This window comes from Solanum tuberosum, unplaced genomic scaffold, assembly GCF_000226075.1.
Source record: "Solanum tuberosum cultivar DM 1-3 516 R44 unplaced genomic scaffold, SolTub_3.0 scf00605, whole genome shotgun sequence".
Lineage (NCBI taxonomy): Eukaryota > Viridiplantae > Streptophyta > Magnoliopsida > Solanales > Solanaceae > Solanum > Solanum tuberosum.
The window spans coordinates 138,811-155,180 of NW_006239529.1; the positions used below are offsets into that span (position 1 = coordinate 138,811).

At 34.3% G+C, this 16,370-nt stretch overlaps 1 protein-coding gene across 6 annotated transcripts; it reads right to left on the reverse strand.

Moving 5' to 3' along the window:
- Nucleotides 1-439: 439 nt before the first annotated feature.
- Nucleotides 440-5,060, reverse strand: LOC102602255 (trehalose-phosphate phosphatase A). 6 transcript variants are annotated; one of them, XM_006366105.2, is made up of 13 exons: nucleotides 4,754-5,060; nucleotides 3,287-3,335; nucleotides 2,716-3,205; nucleotides 2,466-2,606; nucleotides 2,311-2,382; nucleotides 2,065-2,184; nucleotides 1,912-1,968; nucleotides 1,721-1,822; nucleotides 1,506-1,583; nucleotides 1,329-1,398; nucleotides 1,154-1,224; nucleotides 983-1,075; nucleotides 440-878 (listed from the first exon to the last, which is right to left on the reverse strand). In XM_006366105.2, the coding sequence occupies exons 3-13, from the start codon at nucleotides 3,007-3,009 to the stop codon at nucleotides 822-824; spliced, it is 1,155 nt and encodes a 384-aa protein (XP_006366167.1). In that variant the 5' UTR covers nucleotides 3,010-3,205; nucleotides 3,287-3,335; nucleotides 4,754-5,060; the 3' UTR covers nucleotides 440-821. The 6 variants fall into 6 exon arrangements, with proteins under 6 accessions (XP_006366167.1, XP_006366170.1, XP_015160250.1 ...); XM_006366108.2 differs by lacking the exon at nucleotides 4,754-5,060 and adding an exon at nucleotides 4,635-4,728; XM_015304764.1 differs by lacking the exon at nucleotides 4,754-5,060 and adding an exon at nucleotides 3,598-3,732.
- Between the last annotated feature and the right edge of the window lie 11,310 nt (nucleotides 5,061-16,370).

Below are 16,370 nucleotides of genomic sequence, written 5' to 3' on the forward strand. Positions count from 1 at the left end.
ATTACTGTATAATCTCAAAAGGTTTGTGTATGATACACTGAATATACACATGTGATGTACGTTATCAAGATGATGTTCAGATCCGAGTTTAATTGGCATTTTGTCACGATCGAATTATAAGAGTCAAGTAAAATGAAATGGAGGGAGTAGGTATTGTAGATGGTGTGATTTTTGTTGTTGTGTTAGGCATTTATCAATTTGACAAATAGATCTCACATCTCAAACTGGTCACCTTATTATCTTCTGGAAAAAAGATCATCTTTCTGTTACAAACACCAATCCCCGATGTTACCAATTGGGCTTTGAACGCAGAGCAATTTCAATGGGATCGATCACATATGTATAGGTTCACTGTTCAAATCAATTTGGATTAATCTTAATGTGGGCTACTTAAAAGATCACATGAGGAAAATTACATTCAATTTTCAAAGCAGTGTAATAGAATAGGGCAATAAAATAACTCTTGAACATAAATTACTAGATAAAGAAATTCAGATGTCGAACAGGTAGACTCTCCCTTGGGGAGAACTGGCAGGCAAAGTTAAAAACAAAATAAAAAAGAGAAGAAGAAAAGGAAAAAACAAAATATGAAGATCGATGAGTATACATTGGCTGGGCTAAGGGCATCCTTGATGCAGCAATTACGAAAATGAATTTACAAAGAAAAGCTCTGAGAAGAAACAGTAAATTAGAATATCCTGAATCTCGTCACTAGAAACTTTTACTAAGCACCTCTGCTCCCTAAACCATCCCCGCAACTAGTCATTCCATCTTCATATGAAAAGAATCCAACAAAATGGGGGTATTATGTATTCCATAAGTTAATTGCTACAACTTGACTTCTTCCATGATACCAAGCACTTGAGGAATTCCATCACCTAAAACCACAGAAATGCAATCTATTTAAAATCTTATAGTAGTAAGAATGTAGGCTCCCCAAGCAAATTCAATTATCTATACAATTGAAAAGAGACTTTCATACCTCAGATGGATCCCTCAAAGAGTAGAATGCATTGCTTTCTTTTGGAGCAGAAGAAACTAAGATTCCGTAACCTTTATTTCCCTCTCTCAACACCTGTTAACAACCGCATTTGACAACTTAGTAAACATGGTTGATGATCCCACGAGGAAAAGCGGGTCTGTTAAACTTTACCTTAAATGCATCTTCATCTGTACGATCATCTCCTATGTAAATGGGAAGAACATCATCACAATTATTCAACCCTAAAAAAAGAAAAAAAACATGCACTTGTGTTAGTTTTTAACTGTTGGAACATCCTAAAACCTTCAGTAACTAGTTCCATAAAGCAGTCAAAGACATCACTCACCCAATGATTCAAGTAAGAACTCAACAGCTTTCCCTTTGTCCCAGTTAAGCACAGGCCTGACTTCTAAAACCTGAATAAGGTTGAGGAGAAGCTAGTTAGAGGAGTTAAAAATACCCAAGGCAGTAACTTTCCTACTGCCCTGCAAAATGCACTGCAAAAGCAGGCTCAGATGTATACCTTCCGGCCATGTGTCAATCGCAGACGGGGGTAGTGTTTTAACAATTCATCAACAGATTCTCCGATGGTTGACCAACTCTGTAATAATTTAAGCAAGCACAATACAAGGGATGAGAATTTTCTGACAGGTAAAGTTGCATAATCTTTTTTAAAAAATCAGTGAGAAAAGTAAAGAGTCTTTTATTTTGACTTTAACCAAAAGTATCTATTCATACCTTCTCATCTACATTACGATAGTGTACTGAAACACAGAATTTGTTGTTCTCAACCTTTGCTCCGCTGATGTCTTTTGTGAGCTCAACAAGAGATCTAAGAACCTGTTTGAGTATATATTAAAAACACAGTTTTATACAGAGCAATGTCACAAATAGAAATAATAATCTTATAGCACAAAACTCTTATTTACCTCCTCGATCATTGGTAAGAACTCACTAGCAGGTTGGAAAAGATTAACTTCCTTGCCCTGTGTTCACAGAAGTTGATTGTTGTCAGTAGCTCATAAGACAAGGTGGTTGGATGTCCCAATTTTTTCAATAAAGATCAGATTTAGCATCATTACCTGCTTGTCAGTAGATCTAATACAACTATAGTCATTAGAAATGGCTCGAACAGGGCTCATTATATCCATGCCGTGACTACCAGCGTAGTAAAGTTCAGATAGTCCGACAAAGTCATATACCTAGACACGAGAATATCCAACCAATAAGAGAAGAATCTTGTAAGCCTTAAACATAGTAATGATAATATTTACACATAAAAAAGAAGTCTTGTTCAAACACACTAAAATGAAAGCATAGGTAAGCACCTTATCACGACTTCTCCCACTAATAATTGCTGTGGGAAAATATTTAGCCACATTCCTCACAGCAGCACGCATCTGAAAAAGAGTGACTTAGTGTAAAAAAGGAATCCTACAAGTGTCGCACAAACTTTGTCTTATTAAAAAGTTAAAATACTCACAGCACTAGACATGAAAGCTCGATCTGGATCATCTACAATTGGTGATAAAGTCCCATCATAGTCCAGAAAAAGTGCTATTCTTTTGCCTTTTGCATAATTTGTGATTTGCTCAAATGATGAAAGTGCCGACGGATACTTGAGCTGCAAAAGCACAAATTTTTTTTATAAAACTTCTCTTATATTCTTCCGCAAGTAGGATCCAGGCAAAATATTGACTAAATTAGATTACAAAGAACATAAAGAGCATTACCATCCATATGCGGTAGGCAAGATCATTTTCATTTGATGCTAATTCAGCAGTGGAATCCTTACTTTTCTTTCTATGTGTAGGAGATGAAGATTTCATGGCATCCACCAACCAAGTGTTTGATCTAACATCATCTAGAATTCCAGGCTTCTTCCTTGGGATAGTAAGGAAGAGCGTGGGAGAGAAAGTTGGCCCAGCCGGAGGGTATGGCATCAAAGCTGAGTGGATGCCCAATCTGGACGGAGTCAGTGGGGCAGGATCGGTGACAACAGGGGATGTATTTGATTTCAGGTCCATTGTGCCCAGTATCTTTTTATGGCAGAAAACAAGTTTTAAAACTATGCAAGCAGTTGGCAATGGTTTGAGTAACTCTGCTCTTAAATTGTTTCACACACTTCTAACCAACCCTTTTGTCAATGAAAAACCACTTCTTCAAAGTAACCTTATCACTGCAGCCAGGCGTATGGTCCATCAAGCAAAAGATCCCTGGAAACTGACAATCACCAGACAATGAGTGAGTTACGGAAAGAATTCAACATCAAATTCATAATTCAAAATCCAATGCAACTCTTACTTGCACATCTTCCCACTTCTTAGCCTCACTTTTCTAGTCAGTCAATAAACTGCAAAATATGGATCAGAAGGATATATGTTAAGAAGCTGTATGTCTCAATATCACAGAGATGTAATAAACAGGTGAAAGGTTAAAGTGATGCAGCACCTAGAGTGCAACAGAACGTCTAGAAAGTTTGTAACATCAAGCAATTTGCATAATAAGATCAATCACAACCAGGAAAAGGGAAAAGGTCGCACCCAAAAAAGAAAAGCAAAGTAGAACAAGACTTGAAAGAATTCTAATTTAAAGAATCTCAATCAGTACCATACACAAAAAGACAAATCAAGGCTTCTGTAGATTCCATATAGCATACAATTGGAACACTGCATGACTTGCTGTGAACCTATTAAAGGGCCTAACTACTAACAAACAATTATTAACATTAATGAAACAGATACATTCTCTGATTAACTTTGAATGAATAAAACAACAGGTTACATGAGAGGTCTCATAAATAAATTAAACTACTGGTTCAAATACTAATATTTGGTAAGAAAATTTGACAATTGGCAGTAGGTAGCTGTTAACCTCCTCTCCATAGCCCACAAATTGAGAGGAAAAAAACAGTAGATGCAACCACATATTATGGTCCTACAGAGAAGCATGGGGAGGCATTAAATATGGACCCCTCCCATTAAATTCTAGTAATAGAACAAAACCATGACATTGAAGATAAACCAAGAATCATGCTAAATACATATTTCTCCATATTATAGTTGCTTTCATACACCAACTTGGTGACCACCACCAAGAAATAGAAATATTTGGACATAACTATTGCCTATCGAACCTTTTATTTTCAAGAACAATGTCTTATCTTCAAAGATAAAAAATATATATCCATCAACAGTTGGATACAAATATATAATAATGTATTGGTTATATCTGTGAAAAAAAGATCAACAAATGTATGGACTTAATATTATTACAGGAAGAATCTGGCAACAATTAATCAAGGTTTGAAAATGATTTTCAAAAAATTGACAGATGAACATGATATCTAAAAATGACATATATCACATCATACACAGCTCCATTACAAAAATAGTAAACTTATGGTAACAATATCTGAAGAGAAAAAAAAAACGGAAATAACCGAACTTATCAATCACTTGAAACATCACCACAGATTTTACAATATAATATCTAACATTTCTATTCAAAACAAAACAAAAATAAAATCATGATAAATACTTGCGCGAAACAACGAAAATATAAAAAATAACTTTTGCAAAAAACAGAGGACACAATACTCAAAAAAAAATTATTCTAAATAACCGGATTAGGGATGAACAATTGAATGCACCTGATTTACAAGGGGAAACGTGTAAATGCAAGGACGCCTAAAATGTTGTCATATAAAAGCATTATTAACAGAGCCAACAAGCTCGAAGAACAAGACGATATGAGATGACGTCAGCTTACCTCCGGCAACAACGAAACCCTAGAAGAAGAAGAAGAAGGAAATCACGGAGAAGGAGAAGCTGGAAATGTGGGTAAAACAATTGAAGAAAATTTTCGAGGGGAAAAAAGAGAAAGAAGAAAAGTTAAGGGAGGAAGGGTTGTATATATATAATGAGAGACGTGGTGGAGAAGGCAAAGAGAAGGGAAGTTCCCCCGTTTGTAGTTGAATTCCAACGAAATCAGAAAACCCAAGTTTTGAAAGCGCGGTTTGACCACGCTTTTCATTTCCCCATGGCGTGCGTGACAGTTGAAAATACACCAACCACCAAAAATTTTAAATGCCAATTTACTTTTTCAACATCTTCCATACTTTAACTTGCTCCTCCCTCCTTTATTAATGTTTAAAAAAAAACAAAAACCAATGTCACTATTTGGTACTCCGATGTTAATGCAAGCATTACTAAAATATTTTACTTTATATTATTCTTTACACTTTATCAAACGATTTCTAAAATTTTAGTCAATTCAAACATACATTTGACTCAAGTAGTTCAGATATAAATGAGATGTTAAATAGGTTTGTAGTTATTTTTTTATAACAGATGATTGTAATTTATTTTTTGTGATATATGAAATTTATGCTTCAAATTTAAATTTATGTGGAAGAGGTTTGTATATTGAAATTCAAAAAATAAAATAATTTTTTGGCAAAACAAGTCCAGACATACGTTGAGTGAAACATAAAACGATTTGAATATGCACTTTGTATGCAAATTTTCAACTTCAATGTATGCAGTACATATGTCTAAATTGTTCCTAAATACAGATAAATTTGATGGAAAAATATATATTATAAAATGGATTTTAAGTTAAATGGTGACCTCAAAAATGAATCTTTGTGCATTTCGCCCTTTATTAAGTGATGTTTGGATTTAGCTACCCCTATAAATTAATTCGAAACAAAAAATGCAGAATATTTTGGGGAAATTTTTGTGTTTGGATTATCAATAAAAAATAATCATGATGTTTTTATAAAGATACGATGAGATTCCTACATTATAATTCAATCTCAAAAGTTCCTATGATAATCTGAACTTTTTTTTGAGCTTTTTATAATTTTAAGAACTTATTTAACATAAGTTAGAAAGAAATGGAAAATGATTCACTTTAACACATTGTCTTTTACTAAAACACCAATCTTAATTGTTGTTATTAGTCACTATTAGCATGATTTTGACGATTTAATAATAAGTTTAAAACATGGGTTGAAATTGATGCATGGAACATCAAACTTTCCCCTCTTAGACATAAGTTAGAAAGAAATGAAATTGCTTGCCCACTCAATTTAACAATAACTCAGGCTCCACCAACATTTTTCCTGCCATCACTTGAATTGACCAGTAGGGGGTCGTTTAATAGCGGATTAAAATTATGCACGTATTAATTATTTCTATAGGTATTAGTTGTATATGATTTAACTATTCATATTCAAATTTTTATTCTGTTTAAATTAATAATATGTAAATTTTCCATATATTAGAGTTTTAAATTAGGGAAAATTGTATATAATAGCAAATTATTAATTCAAATTAAATGCTATAAATATACTTTGATTTAATTGTACCCTATAACAAACTATTGTTATTTTCGCCACTCTCCCTAGTGGAATCTCGCTCGCCACTCTCGTTTGGTGACAATCTCGCTCGCCCTCTCTCACTTTTATACAAACACAAATGTATAAAATGTATTTGTATAAAGCAAGAGGAAATTGTTTATATACATATATTTTCGTTCCCCTCTCTCCCCTCTCCCAGATCTCGCTCGCCACTCTTCCAAAGCTCGCTCGCCACCATCGCCTCTCTCGCTTATACAAACAGAAACGAAATGTATAAATTGCGCTTCTGTTTGTATAAAGCGAGAGAAAATTGTATATACACATGTAAATACATATATTTTCGTCCTATACACTTATAATTATACAATATAAATATTTTTCTGCCCAGTTTTCTTTTGCCTTTCTCTCTTTCTCATTTTATACATACCCAGATTATACAATTGATCTTTTGTATACAAATGCTTTCTTTTGTATATGTATAGCGAATTATACAGCTATTTTTTTTGTATATGTATAGCGAATTATACATATATATATTTGCTATGGAGCGCAATTATGTAAATTTTGTTATAATATACAAATATAAATTTTGTGTTTGCCACGTGAAAGTTGCTGTTTAAATTAGAAGCTAAGCAGGGCCCCGAAAATGTTGAGAAGGAAAAAAAAGAGACTTTAATGTTGAAGAAGGTGAAGGACACCTGTGATTGTGTCAGGATGACGTGGCCACGTTAATTGTGGGTCCCAATGACTTAGTGTGGTCATTTTCATGCCAGCTGGGCGGTTAAAAAACTGGTGGCACAAAATGTTCAAATAGGAAGGACCCATTCTTTTTTACCCGACCCATCATGCCAAAATACTACTTACATTTGAGAATGTTTTTTTGATAAAATTAGGACTACTTTTAAGTTTTAACATCTTACCTTCATTGTTTTCTAGCATACACTGGGAATGGGACCATAAAATTGAAATACAAAAGAAACTCCCACCAACATCATTAAAAGAGAGGATTATGTTAAGGAATAGTACACTATAATTCTTTTTTTTTTTTATTGAATTAGAGTTTAATTAATTAATAGTTTTTTGAAATAGCTTTATGATATTGTATTATACTTTTACTATGAATTTCTGCTTATTTGGTAAGATTTTATATGAAAATTGAATTTTTTTTTATAGTTTTCAAAACATATTGGGTGGGGGGTGGGGAAGTTATATTTATGAGCAAAATATACCGTTTAAAAATCTAAATTGCATGCTAAAAAAAATTCAATTTCATCTCACTTGCCTAAATATTGGTCAATAATAAGAAAAAGTATATGAACCGACTAATAAAAAGTGACATATAAATTAAAATAGAGAAAATAATATGTTTTATTAAATATCAAACACAAAAAATAAATAAATAAAAAACTCACTTATTTATAATAAAAAAAAATATTTTTCATTCCAAATACATCCTACATGGCTTTAAAAATCACTTTGATCAATAAAATATGACATGTCATTTTATTTAATTTACATAACTTTTCTTTTTCCAGTCCACATGGCTATAAACCACAATTTGGCCAGATCCGATCTTTTTATTTTCAGTCTTATAATCGTCTTGCTAAAAGCATAGTTTAATGAGGGATAATCAATTTTTTTTATTTTTCATTCCATATGAACGTTCACATTGAAGTTCTCAAACTTCTAATTAAAAATAAAACAGTTGGCGACACAAACTTAATTACGGTTGTATAAAAAAATAAGTTCAACTTGAATGTTAATACAAGTTGGATTAGTGGATAGTACTCACTTTTTTTTGTGCTTGTGCTGATCTGATTACATGAATCTTTGATTGATTGCTGGTGCTATTTGTGGGTCCCATCCCAGCTGGCAATGAGTCGTAAATAGAAACCGGTCAAACAGATGGTTAATAAATACTCTCTCTTCATAATTATTTGCTCATTTTTTCTTTTATAATTGTCCTTAATTACTTGTCCATTTTGACAAATCAAGAAATGACAAATTCTTTTTACCTATTATATTCTCAATTAAATGACTAATTAATTTGAAAAATATAGAATTTTTCATCCACTTCATAATTAATAGGAATAAAATGATAAATTCACTATGTCATTAATTATTTTCTTAATAGGTATGCCAATTCAAAAGTAGACAAGTAATTAGGGATAGAGGAAGTAACGACAAAGCATTTCATCTCGTAATTTTATTTATTTTTGATTTATCGATGAGATAGGAAATAGATTAAAAAAAGAAAAGGATTAAGAAGTGAGATTTTGTATGCAAGTACATGTGGGGTCTCACTAAAGATCCTTTCATGTTTGGTTCTTTTCGGAACAGACGACGCATCTTTTTTTGGTCATTTTCCGCCGAAACAATTCTTTTAGCAATTCAATTTAAATTTCTGAAAAACACAACTCATTTTTTATTTTCTTGCAACTAATTCTTATATTTGTAAAATTACTTTTTAAATTATATTATTATTGTATATCATCTAAATTCATGTGTAAATCAAAGGACTGATAGATAGTAATACGATTGTGCCAATGCAACTTGCGTTGCAGCCAAAAGAAGCAGGTGGTGGTGGTGGGGGACTAATATTCTATTAATTATTAGATGATACCATGATTGGATGATGAGGCGAATTGCAGTTTAATTAATGGGTAGAAAAACTCGTTGTTATTCATTGGGTATGCACTGGATAAATTAGTTCATAATAAATAGATATAAATTGCATTAGATAAATTCTATGCGATCAACTGAGAAAGAGACCAAATAGCACCCCTTTTTGGGACATCACACTAATCGCACCAAACTCAGCCGACTAAGAAAGATCAGGTGGAATTATATCCTTTATCCTGCCTTATAGAATATCCTTAAACTCAGTCGCCATTCTAATTAATGCTTGTTTAACTTAGATCCCTTTTTATCATTTCTCTCCTGAAAATTACATAAAAATGGGTACCATCATTGTTTAAATTGCATAATATTATCCCACCAATTGAAAGAAATCAAGTTTGGAACGACATGTATCACATGCAATGCTATTCATTTGTCAAACGTTACAGAGAAAAAACTGTATTGGCCATATTAAATGTTACAATTATATTCTAGAAGAAAGTTTTGAAAAGTTTGGAATATGGATCTAAAATGCTTATGAAACTTGAACTGAAGATACTTTGGGCAAAAAGAAAATAAAATGTTGGAGAAAAGTCAGAGTCCAAATATAGGTAATGCATGCGTGTCGCCTACTTGGATGCGTACAAAGCTGAGTCTACTCTGAGGCATCACAACTCATAAACCTTTCTTGTGTTTGAACAAATCCAATCTTTGATAGTAGATATTAAAGAAACTTGACTACGTCAAATTAATATTCCACTAAACCAAAAAAAAACAAAAAAACACGTCTGGCTGAGTTATAGGTTCAATGAGGTAAAATTGTCAAATAGTCACTTTTCAATTTATGTACTTGTGAAATAATTATTACCCGGGGTAGATCTATATACAAGTTTGTGGTTACCACGATATTCGGATGTTTCAATTGAAATTCTAAATATATATATTTAAGAATTAGTATAAATAGAAAGTATGACACCGAAATATAGTGGCAATGACAAAGATTCATGTTTTGCTCTTCGGGGTTGCAAGTTTGAATATGTTCTTCAACATTCTTTTGACAAATATTTAAACGAGACTTTATTATTATTTTAAAAACAACTACTATCATTTAATAGAATTTAAATCCAAGACCTTTTGTGACTAGACACGCTCAAACCAAGAAGTCAAGACTCTCCCTATATATGGACTAAAGCGATATAAATTATTTATGCCCTTTGTTGTAAATATTGAAACCACACTATTGTTTAAAGGGCATGACACCAAGAACTTCAAAATTCTAGATTCACCTCTAGCTATAATCCCAGAATTTAACTTGTGGAATTGAAATGTAACAATGACTATTATTTATATATAGTAATAGAAATTGTTCCATTGGATGTTATTTCATCTTTTTAACATGTTATCAAATGTAATGAAGAGATACGTGTCTAATAGACACTATTTCATCTTTTTAATATGTTATTCATCTCAATTCTTATTTTTCATTTTATTAGGCCCCATATGTTTGTATGATGAAAGGAGTGATTGGGGAAGGTGGACCAAAAATTCTTAATCTAGGGAAGGTCGAATCGAAGAAAGTAAAGGTGGACCAAACATAATTTAGGTATCAAGAAAGAGGCAGTGTGCACACAGTATGAACGAAAAGGAAATAAATGTGACAGGGATCCAAATTATCATTCAACTACAGGTTATTATTATTGTCACTCTCCTAACTGGTGGGGATTCATTATTTTTATGAGTTGTCCAATTCTGTCACTGCCATGGGATAACGACGTAGATGAAACGGGAAAGGGTCAAATATATCAGTACTATCAGAAATAGCTTAAATATAATTCTCGTTATATTTTTTTATTTAAATATATTTTTTTTATTATACATTTGGTTTAAATATATCAGTATTATGAGAAATAAGTACTAATTAAAGAAAAAGCTCTTATACACTTGAATTGTTACATATTGGATTGTATTTGTATTGTTTTAATAAATATATTTGGATATATTACATTGTTCGCCATCATCATATATGTCACACATCAATAATTTAAATGATAAACCTACGAGAAAAATAGGATACGGTATGTTAGGTAAAGACAAAATGAGAAAAAATATATTAAGATAGTGATGCGACACACCAAATAAGTCGTTGCAAGATTTTTTGTTGTCACCTAACAATGAATTAATTGTACTATATGATACAATAAAATTTAAGCATCAATCAAAGCACATATTTTATTTAAATTAACAATACAATACATTACAACATGTAACAACCATCCAAACAAGGAACTAATTACAATAAAAATTTAACATACTTATCGATATCACTGTCTATGAAAAATTATAATGATATTTACTAGAATATCTTTCGTACTATATTTACATCCATTGATTTTTTTAATAAAAACAAAAGATCGTACTATTGTACGTGCAATACTGATAAAGATTTATGTTCCTAGATGTTTTGATGATCTCCTCACAAGTGCAGGGACTTGGTCCTCTGCAGAGTATGAATACTCGTCCAGTGTCAAAGTGCTGAACAACTGTAAAGCTGTCCGCGTCAGAAAGTTGGTGAAGTTGCAGAGTACTTCACCAATCAGAAGCAACGAGGTTGTTTGTACGTTGGATAATGATTCCTCATGGTATATATCAAACAACAAACAACATCATTCATTCATTCATTCAAAGAGAAATACTTTCAAGCTTCAAAACAGCAAGGGACCTGATAGAAGTGCTTCTATTTGCTTTCAGTATCAGCTGCATTTGTCTGCTTGTAATAGTGCTTATATTGTAAGATTCGTTTCACTTGTGAAATAAACGTTTCAAACTTGTGTGAATCATTGTAAGAACTAGGTTAAGGGTAACATAGTTTCTTACTCTAAAGTCTATACTAATCGGTTAGAATTAGTATAGTGGGCAGTGTTGTATTTGCTCTGGCTCAGCTAAGTAATATGAGGTATTGCTTAGAGTTGGGATTAGTAGGCTAATCTCAGTTTGTAAACTGGCTTTTACTTTTGCTTAAGAAGATTAGTGAAAGCAGTTTGAAAAGTCCTGGTAGGCCAGGTCGTGGTTTTACTCCCTTGAGCAAGGAGGTTTCCACGTAAAGTTGATTGTCATTCTTTACTTCCAGCATTTGTTCTTTACTATTTATTTTGAGTGTGTTGATGACCTGGTCCCATTTACATAGGTGGACGCATAGAGCTTGACTTTTCTGTTTGGTTAACACCAAGAAAAGAAAAGATCCTGAAGGAATGACTGCTCCACCCAATATGGAGGAAGGACAATCTTCTACCAGGCCACCTCGTTTCAATGGCCAATACTATGGATGGTGGAAGAATCGAATGCATAATTACATCAACGCTGAGGACTCTGAGTTGTGGGATATTATCCTTGATGGACCATACATTCCTATAAAGGAGGTGAAGGATGGAAAGCTTACCATCACCGTTGGCAAAACCAGAAAAGACTACAATGAGGCAGACAGGAAAATGATTGAAAAGAACTATAAGGCAAAGAAGATTCTGGTATGTGAAATTAGAGCAGATGAATACAATAGAATATCCGCCTATGAGACTGCAAAAAAAAATTGGGACTGTCTTCAAACAGCCCATGAAGGAACCCAGCGAGTGAAAGAGTCCAAGGTTGATATGCTCACCACTCAGTACGAAAATTTCAGCATGAACGAAGGGGAAACCATCTTTGAAATGAACTCAAGATTCACCTCTATCACCAACGAGCTGAGAGGCCTGGGTGAGCCTATTCCTGTGAGCAAGCAAATTCACAAGATCCTTAAAGTGCTTCCTAAATCTTGGGAAAGCAAAATGGATGCCATAACAGAAGAAAAAGATCTAACGACTCTTTCCATGGATGAACTAATTGGGAATCTTCAGACCTACGAGATGAACAAGAAGTAGGGGATGACTTTGAAGGAGAAGTCCATTGCTTTGAAAACATCTCAAAGTGAGGTGACCGAGAAGGAGGATGAGATGACGTATGCCACTAGAAGATTTCAAAAGATCATAAAGAAGCATTGGGGTTTCCAAAAGAAAGCCTCTACCAGTAGAACTGCTACTGCTAATGATCTGTGCCATAAATGCGGGAAGCTTGGTCACTTTATGAGGGACTTCCCCAGTCAAAGGCAGGAAACTCATGACTTCAAACCTCGCAAGAGGGACCTAGTCCCAGACAATGTTTGAAGGAAGCTCATGCGAATCAGTTGGTGAGAAAAGCCTTTGCTGTATGGGGAGATGATTCAAGTGAGTCAGAAGAAGATGCAGAAAACCATGAGGATGTATCAATGATGGCCATTGATGATGATGAAAATGTTTTCAACTCCATTTTCTCCCTGATGGCTAAGTCAGATGACGAGGAAGATCCAGATGAGGTAACCCTCTTTGATCTTAAAGATGATTTAGAAAACTCTCCTAAGGAAACTTTTTGCCCTACTTATTGATTCCGTTGATGAACGAACCACTGAAAACTTAATGTTAAATGAAAAATTGAGTTTGTGTGAGGATGAGAATTCAGCTCTCATATCTCAAGTTTATGAAATGAGCTTAAGGATAAGTACTCTAGAAACTAGCAATATAGTTTCTAAGGGGGATCCTGGTACTTCAGAGAGTGGAAAGAGAAAGCTTAGAATCTTTGAGGAAGATTTGGAAGAAAAACTTAAAATTTCAGAATCTAAGCTAGTTGCTTCTCTTGAAACTAATTCCCAACTGAGAAAGGATCTGAGTAGGATCAAAGAGGAGCTAAGACCCTCTCTAAAGTGGATTTATTCCTCTAAGATACTCTCTAACCTGTCTAATCAAAGTTTCAATGGAAAGAAAGGGCTGGAATGCAGACCAATAGAACCTCCCTATAATCCTCATAACAAATATGTGTCTATATCTGACAATCTGTTATGTACTCACTGTGGGTGTAATGGTTATCTAAAAGATAAGTGTGAAAGTCTGAGAACAAAACAAAAGCATGAGAAATTTGTCAGATTTGGAAATAATGATAAAAGGGAACACAAGGGACCTAGTCCCCGTTATCATTTCAATAAGAACACCTTGCCCTCCTGGACATGAAGGTTTCTTATTAAGCCTTTTGATAGTTATTGGGAACTCCGTTTGAAGTGGGTTCCTAAATCTAACAAGTGATTATTATGCAGAAGAGAGGAATTAGTCGGTGCTAAGAACCAGTAGATTCTCAAGGCACATGACTGGAGACACTTCAAACTTCCTCTGTTTGAAAGTGCACCAAGGTGGTGGTGTGTCATTTGGTGGCGGAAAGAAGGGCTCTATCATTGGTATTGGCAGGATAGAGAGATCTGCTGATAATTCAATAAACAATATACACTATGTGGAGGGTCTAAAATACAATCTTCTGAGTATTTCACAAATCTGTGATAAATGAAATGAAGTCAAGTTCATGGCTGATAAATGTTTGGTTACAAGTCGCATTACTAAAAAGGTTGTTATGACTATTACTAGAGTTAAAAATATGTATGTTGTAGATCTGGATTCCAATGAGGGAGATGATCTGTCTTGTTTAAGTGCTCAAACTGATGATGCAGATCTGTGGCATCGGCGACTGGGTCATGTGAGCACTTCATTACTGAACAAACTTGTTATAGGGGACCTGGTCCGTGGATTGCCAACGCTAAAGTTTTCAAATGTCAAAGTCTGCGAGGCTTGTGCTAAAGGGAAACAGACTAAGTCATCATTCAAGGCCAAGAAGGGAGTCAGTACAATGAGACCTCTAAAGCTGCTCCGCATGGACTTATGTGGACCTATCAGAATCCAAAACAGAGGAGGTAAGAAATATATTCTTGTCATTGTTAATGATTTTTCCAGGTTCACTTGGAACATGTTTCTGCGAACGAAAGATGAGACAACTGGACAACTGATCACATTTGCCAAAGCCATCCAATTGAAGCTAAATGACAAGATAGCTAGTATCAGATCTGATCATGGAACGGAGTTTGAAAACTATTTGCTTGAAAGGTTCTGCACTGAAAATGGAATCAATCACAACTTTCAGCACCAAGAACTCCTCAACATAATGGAGTGGTTGAAAGAAAGAATAAAACTCTGGTGGAGATTGCTAGAACTATGCTGATCGATTCAGGACTTGCAATGAATTTTTGGGTTGAATCAGTTAATACAGCCTACTATGTGACAAGCATGTGTCTTATCAGATCTATCATCAAGAAAACTCCTTATGAGCTATTCAATAACAAAAAACCTTCAATTGCTCATCTTAGACCATTTGGGTGTAAATGTTTTGTGTTGAATAACGGAAAGGATGATCTAGGCAAGTTCGATGCCAGAAGTGATGAAGGTGTATTTGTTGGGTATTCATCTACAAGCAAGACGTACAGGGTGTTTAACAAACGAACTCTTTATGTAGAAGAAAGCATGCATGTTAAGTTTGATGAATTGGGTACAAGAAATGAGAACAATGAAGACTATGAGGTTGAGGAACTGATGAACAAGCAACATGATGATCAGGGAACAAAAGATAAGGATGCAGAACACTCAGGAGGACCTGGTCCCTCAGGTTCATCACAGGAAACAGAGTTTCAAAATCTTGAAGAAGGTGAAGGTGATTCTGATGTTGACAGAGAAGAAGAGATTACCAGAAAGTCCGGATGGAAGCATCAATCCTCACATCCACTGGACAATCTCATATCTCCACTTGACTCTGGAATTCAAACTAGATCTAAATCAAGAAATCTTGTTGCTCACTCAGCATTCATATCATCCATTGAACCAAATAACATCAAAGAAGCATTGCAAGATGTAGACTGGGTAACTTCAATACATGAGGAATTTCATCAGTTTGAAAGAAGCAAAGTGTGGCACCTGGTCCCCCGACCAATTGATAGAACTATTATTGGGACTAGATGGGTCTTCAGAAACAAACTTGATGAGCATAACACCATTACTAGAAATAAATCAAGGCTTGTAGAACAAGGTTACAACCAAGAAGAAGAGATTGATTATGATGAGACCTTGGCCCCTGTAGCTAGAATGGAAGCCATCAGAATCTTAATAGCATTTGCAGCTCACATGGAGTTCAAGCTGTTTTAAATGGATGTCAAGAGTGCTTTCTTGAATGGAAATCTGAAGGAGGAAGTATATGCCAAACAACCCCAGGCTTTGAAGATGCAGATCTGCTCAATCATGTGTTGAAACATGACAAATCTTTGTATGGGATAAAGCAAGCTCCCAGTGCTTGGTATGAACGCCTATCAAAATTCCTACTAGCCAATGGGTTCAAGAGAGGTAAAATTGATAACACATTGTTCCTGAAATTTAGAGGTAAGGAATTATTGATTGTGCAGGTGTACGTTGATGATATCGTATTTGGAGCTACTTCAGACCCACTGTGCAAAGAGTTTGTTGTCTTGATGAGTAG

Coding starts and splice junctions, on each gene's coding strand:
- LOC102602255 (XM_006366105.2), bottom strand. CDS start 3,009: ATGGACCTGAAATCAAATACATCCCCTGTTGTCACCGATCCTGCCCCA. Junction 2,607..2,715: donor TTGCCTACCGCATATGGATG/GTAATGCTCTTT, acceptor GTGCTTTTGCAG/CTCAAGTATCCGTCGGCACT. Junction 2,185..2,310: donor GTGGGAGAAGTCGTGATAAG/GTGCTTACCTAT, acceptor TCTCGTGTCTAG/GTATATGACTTTGTCGGACT.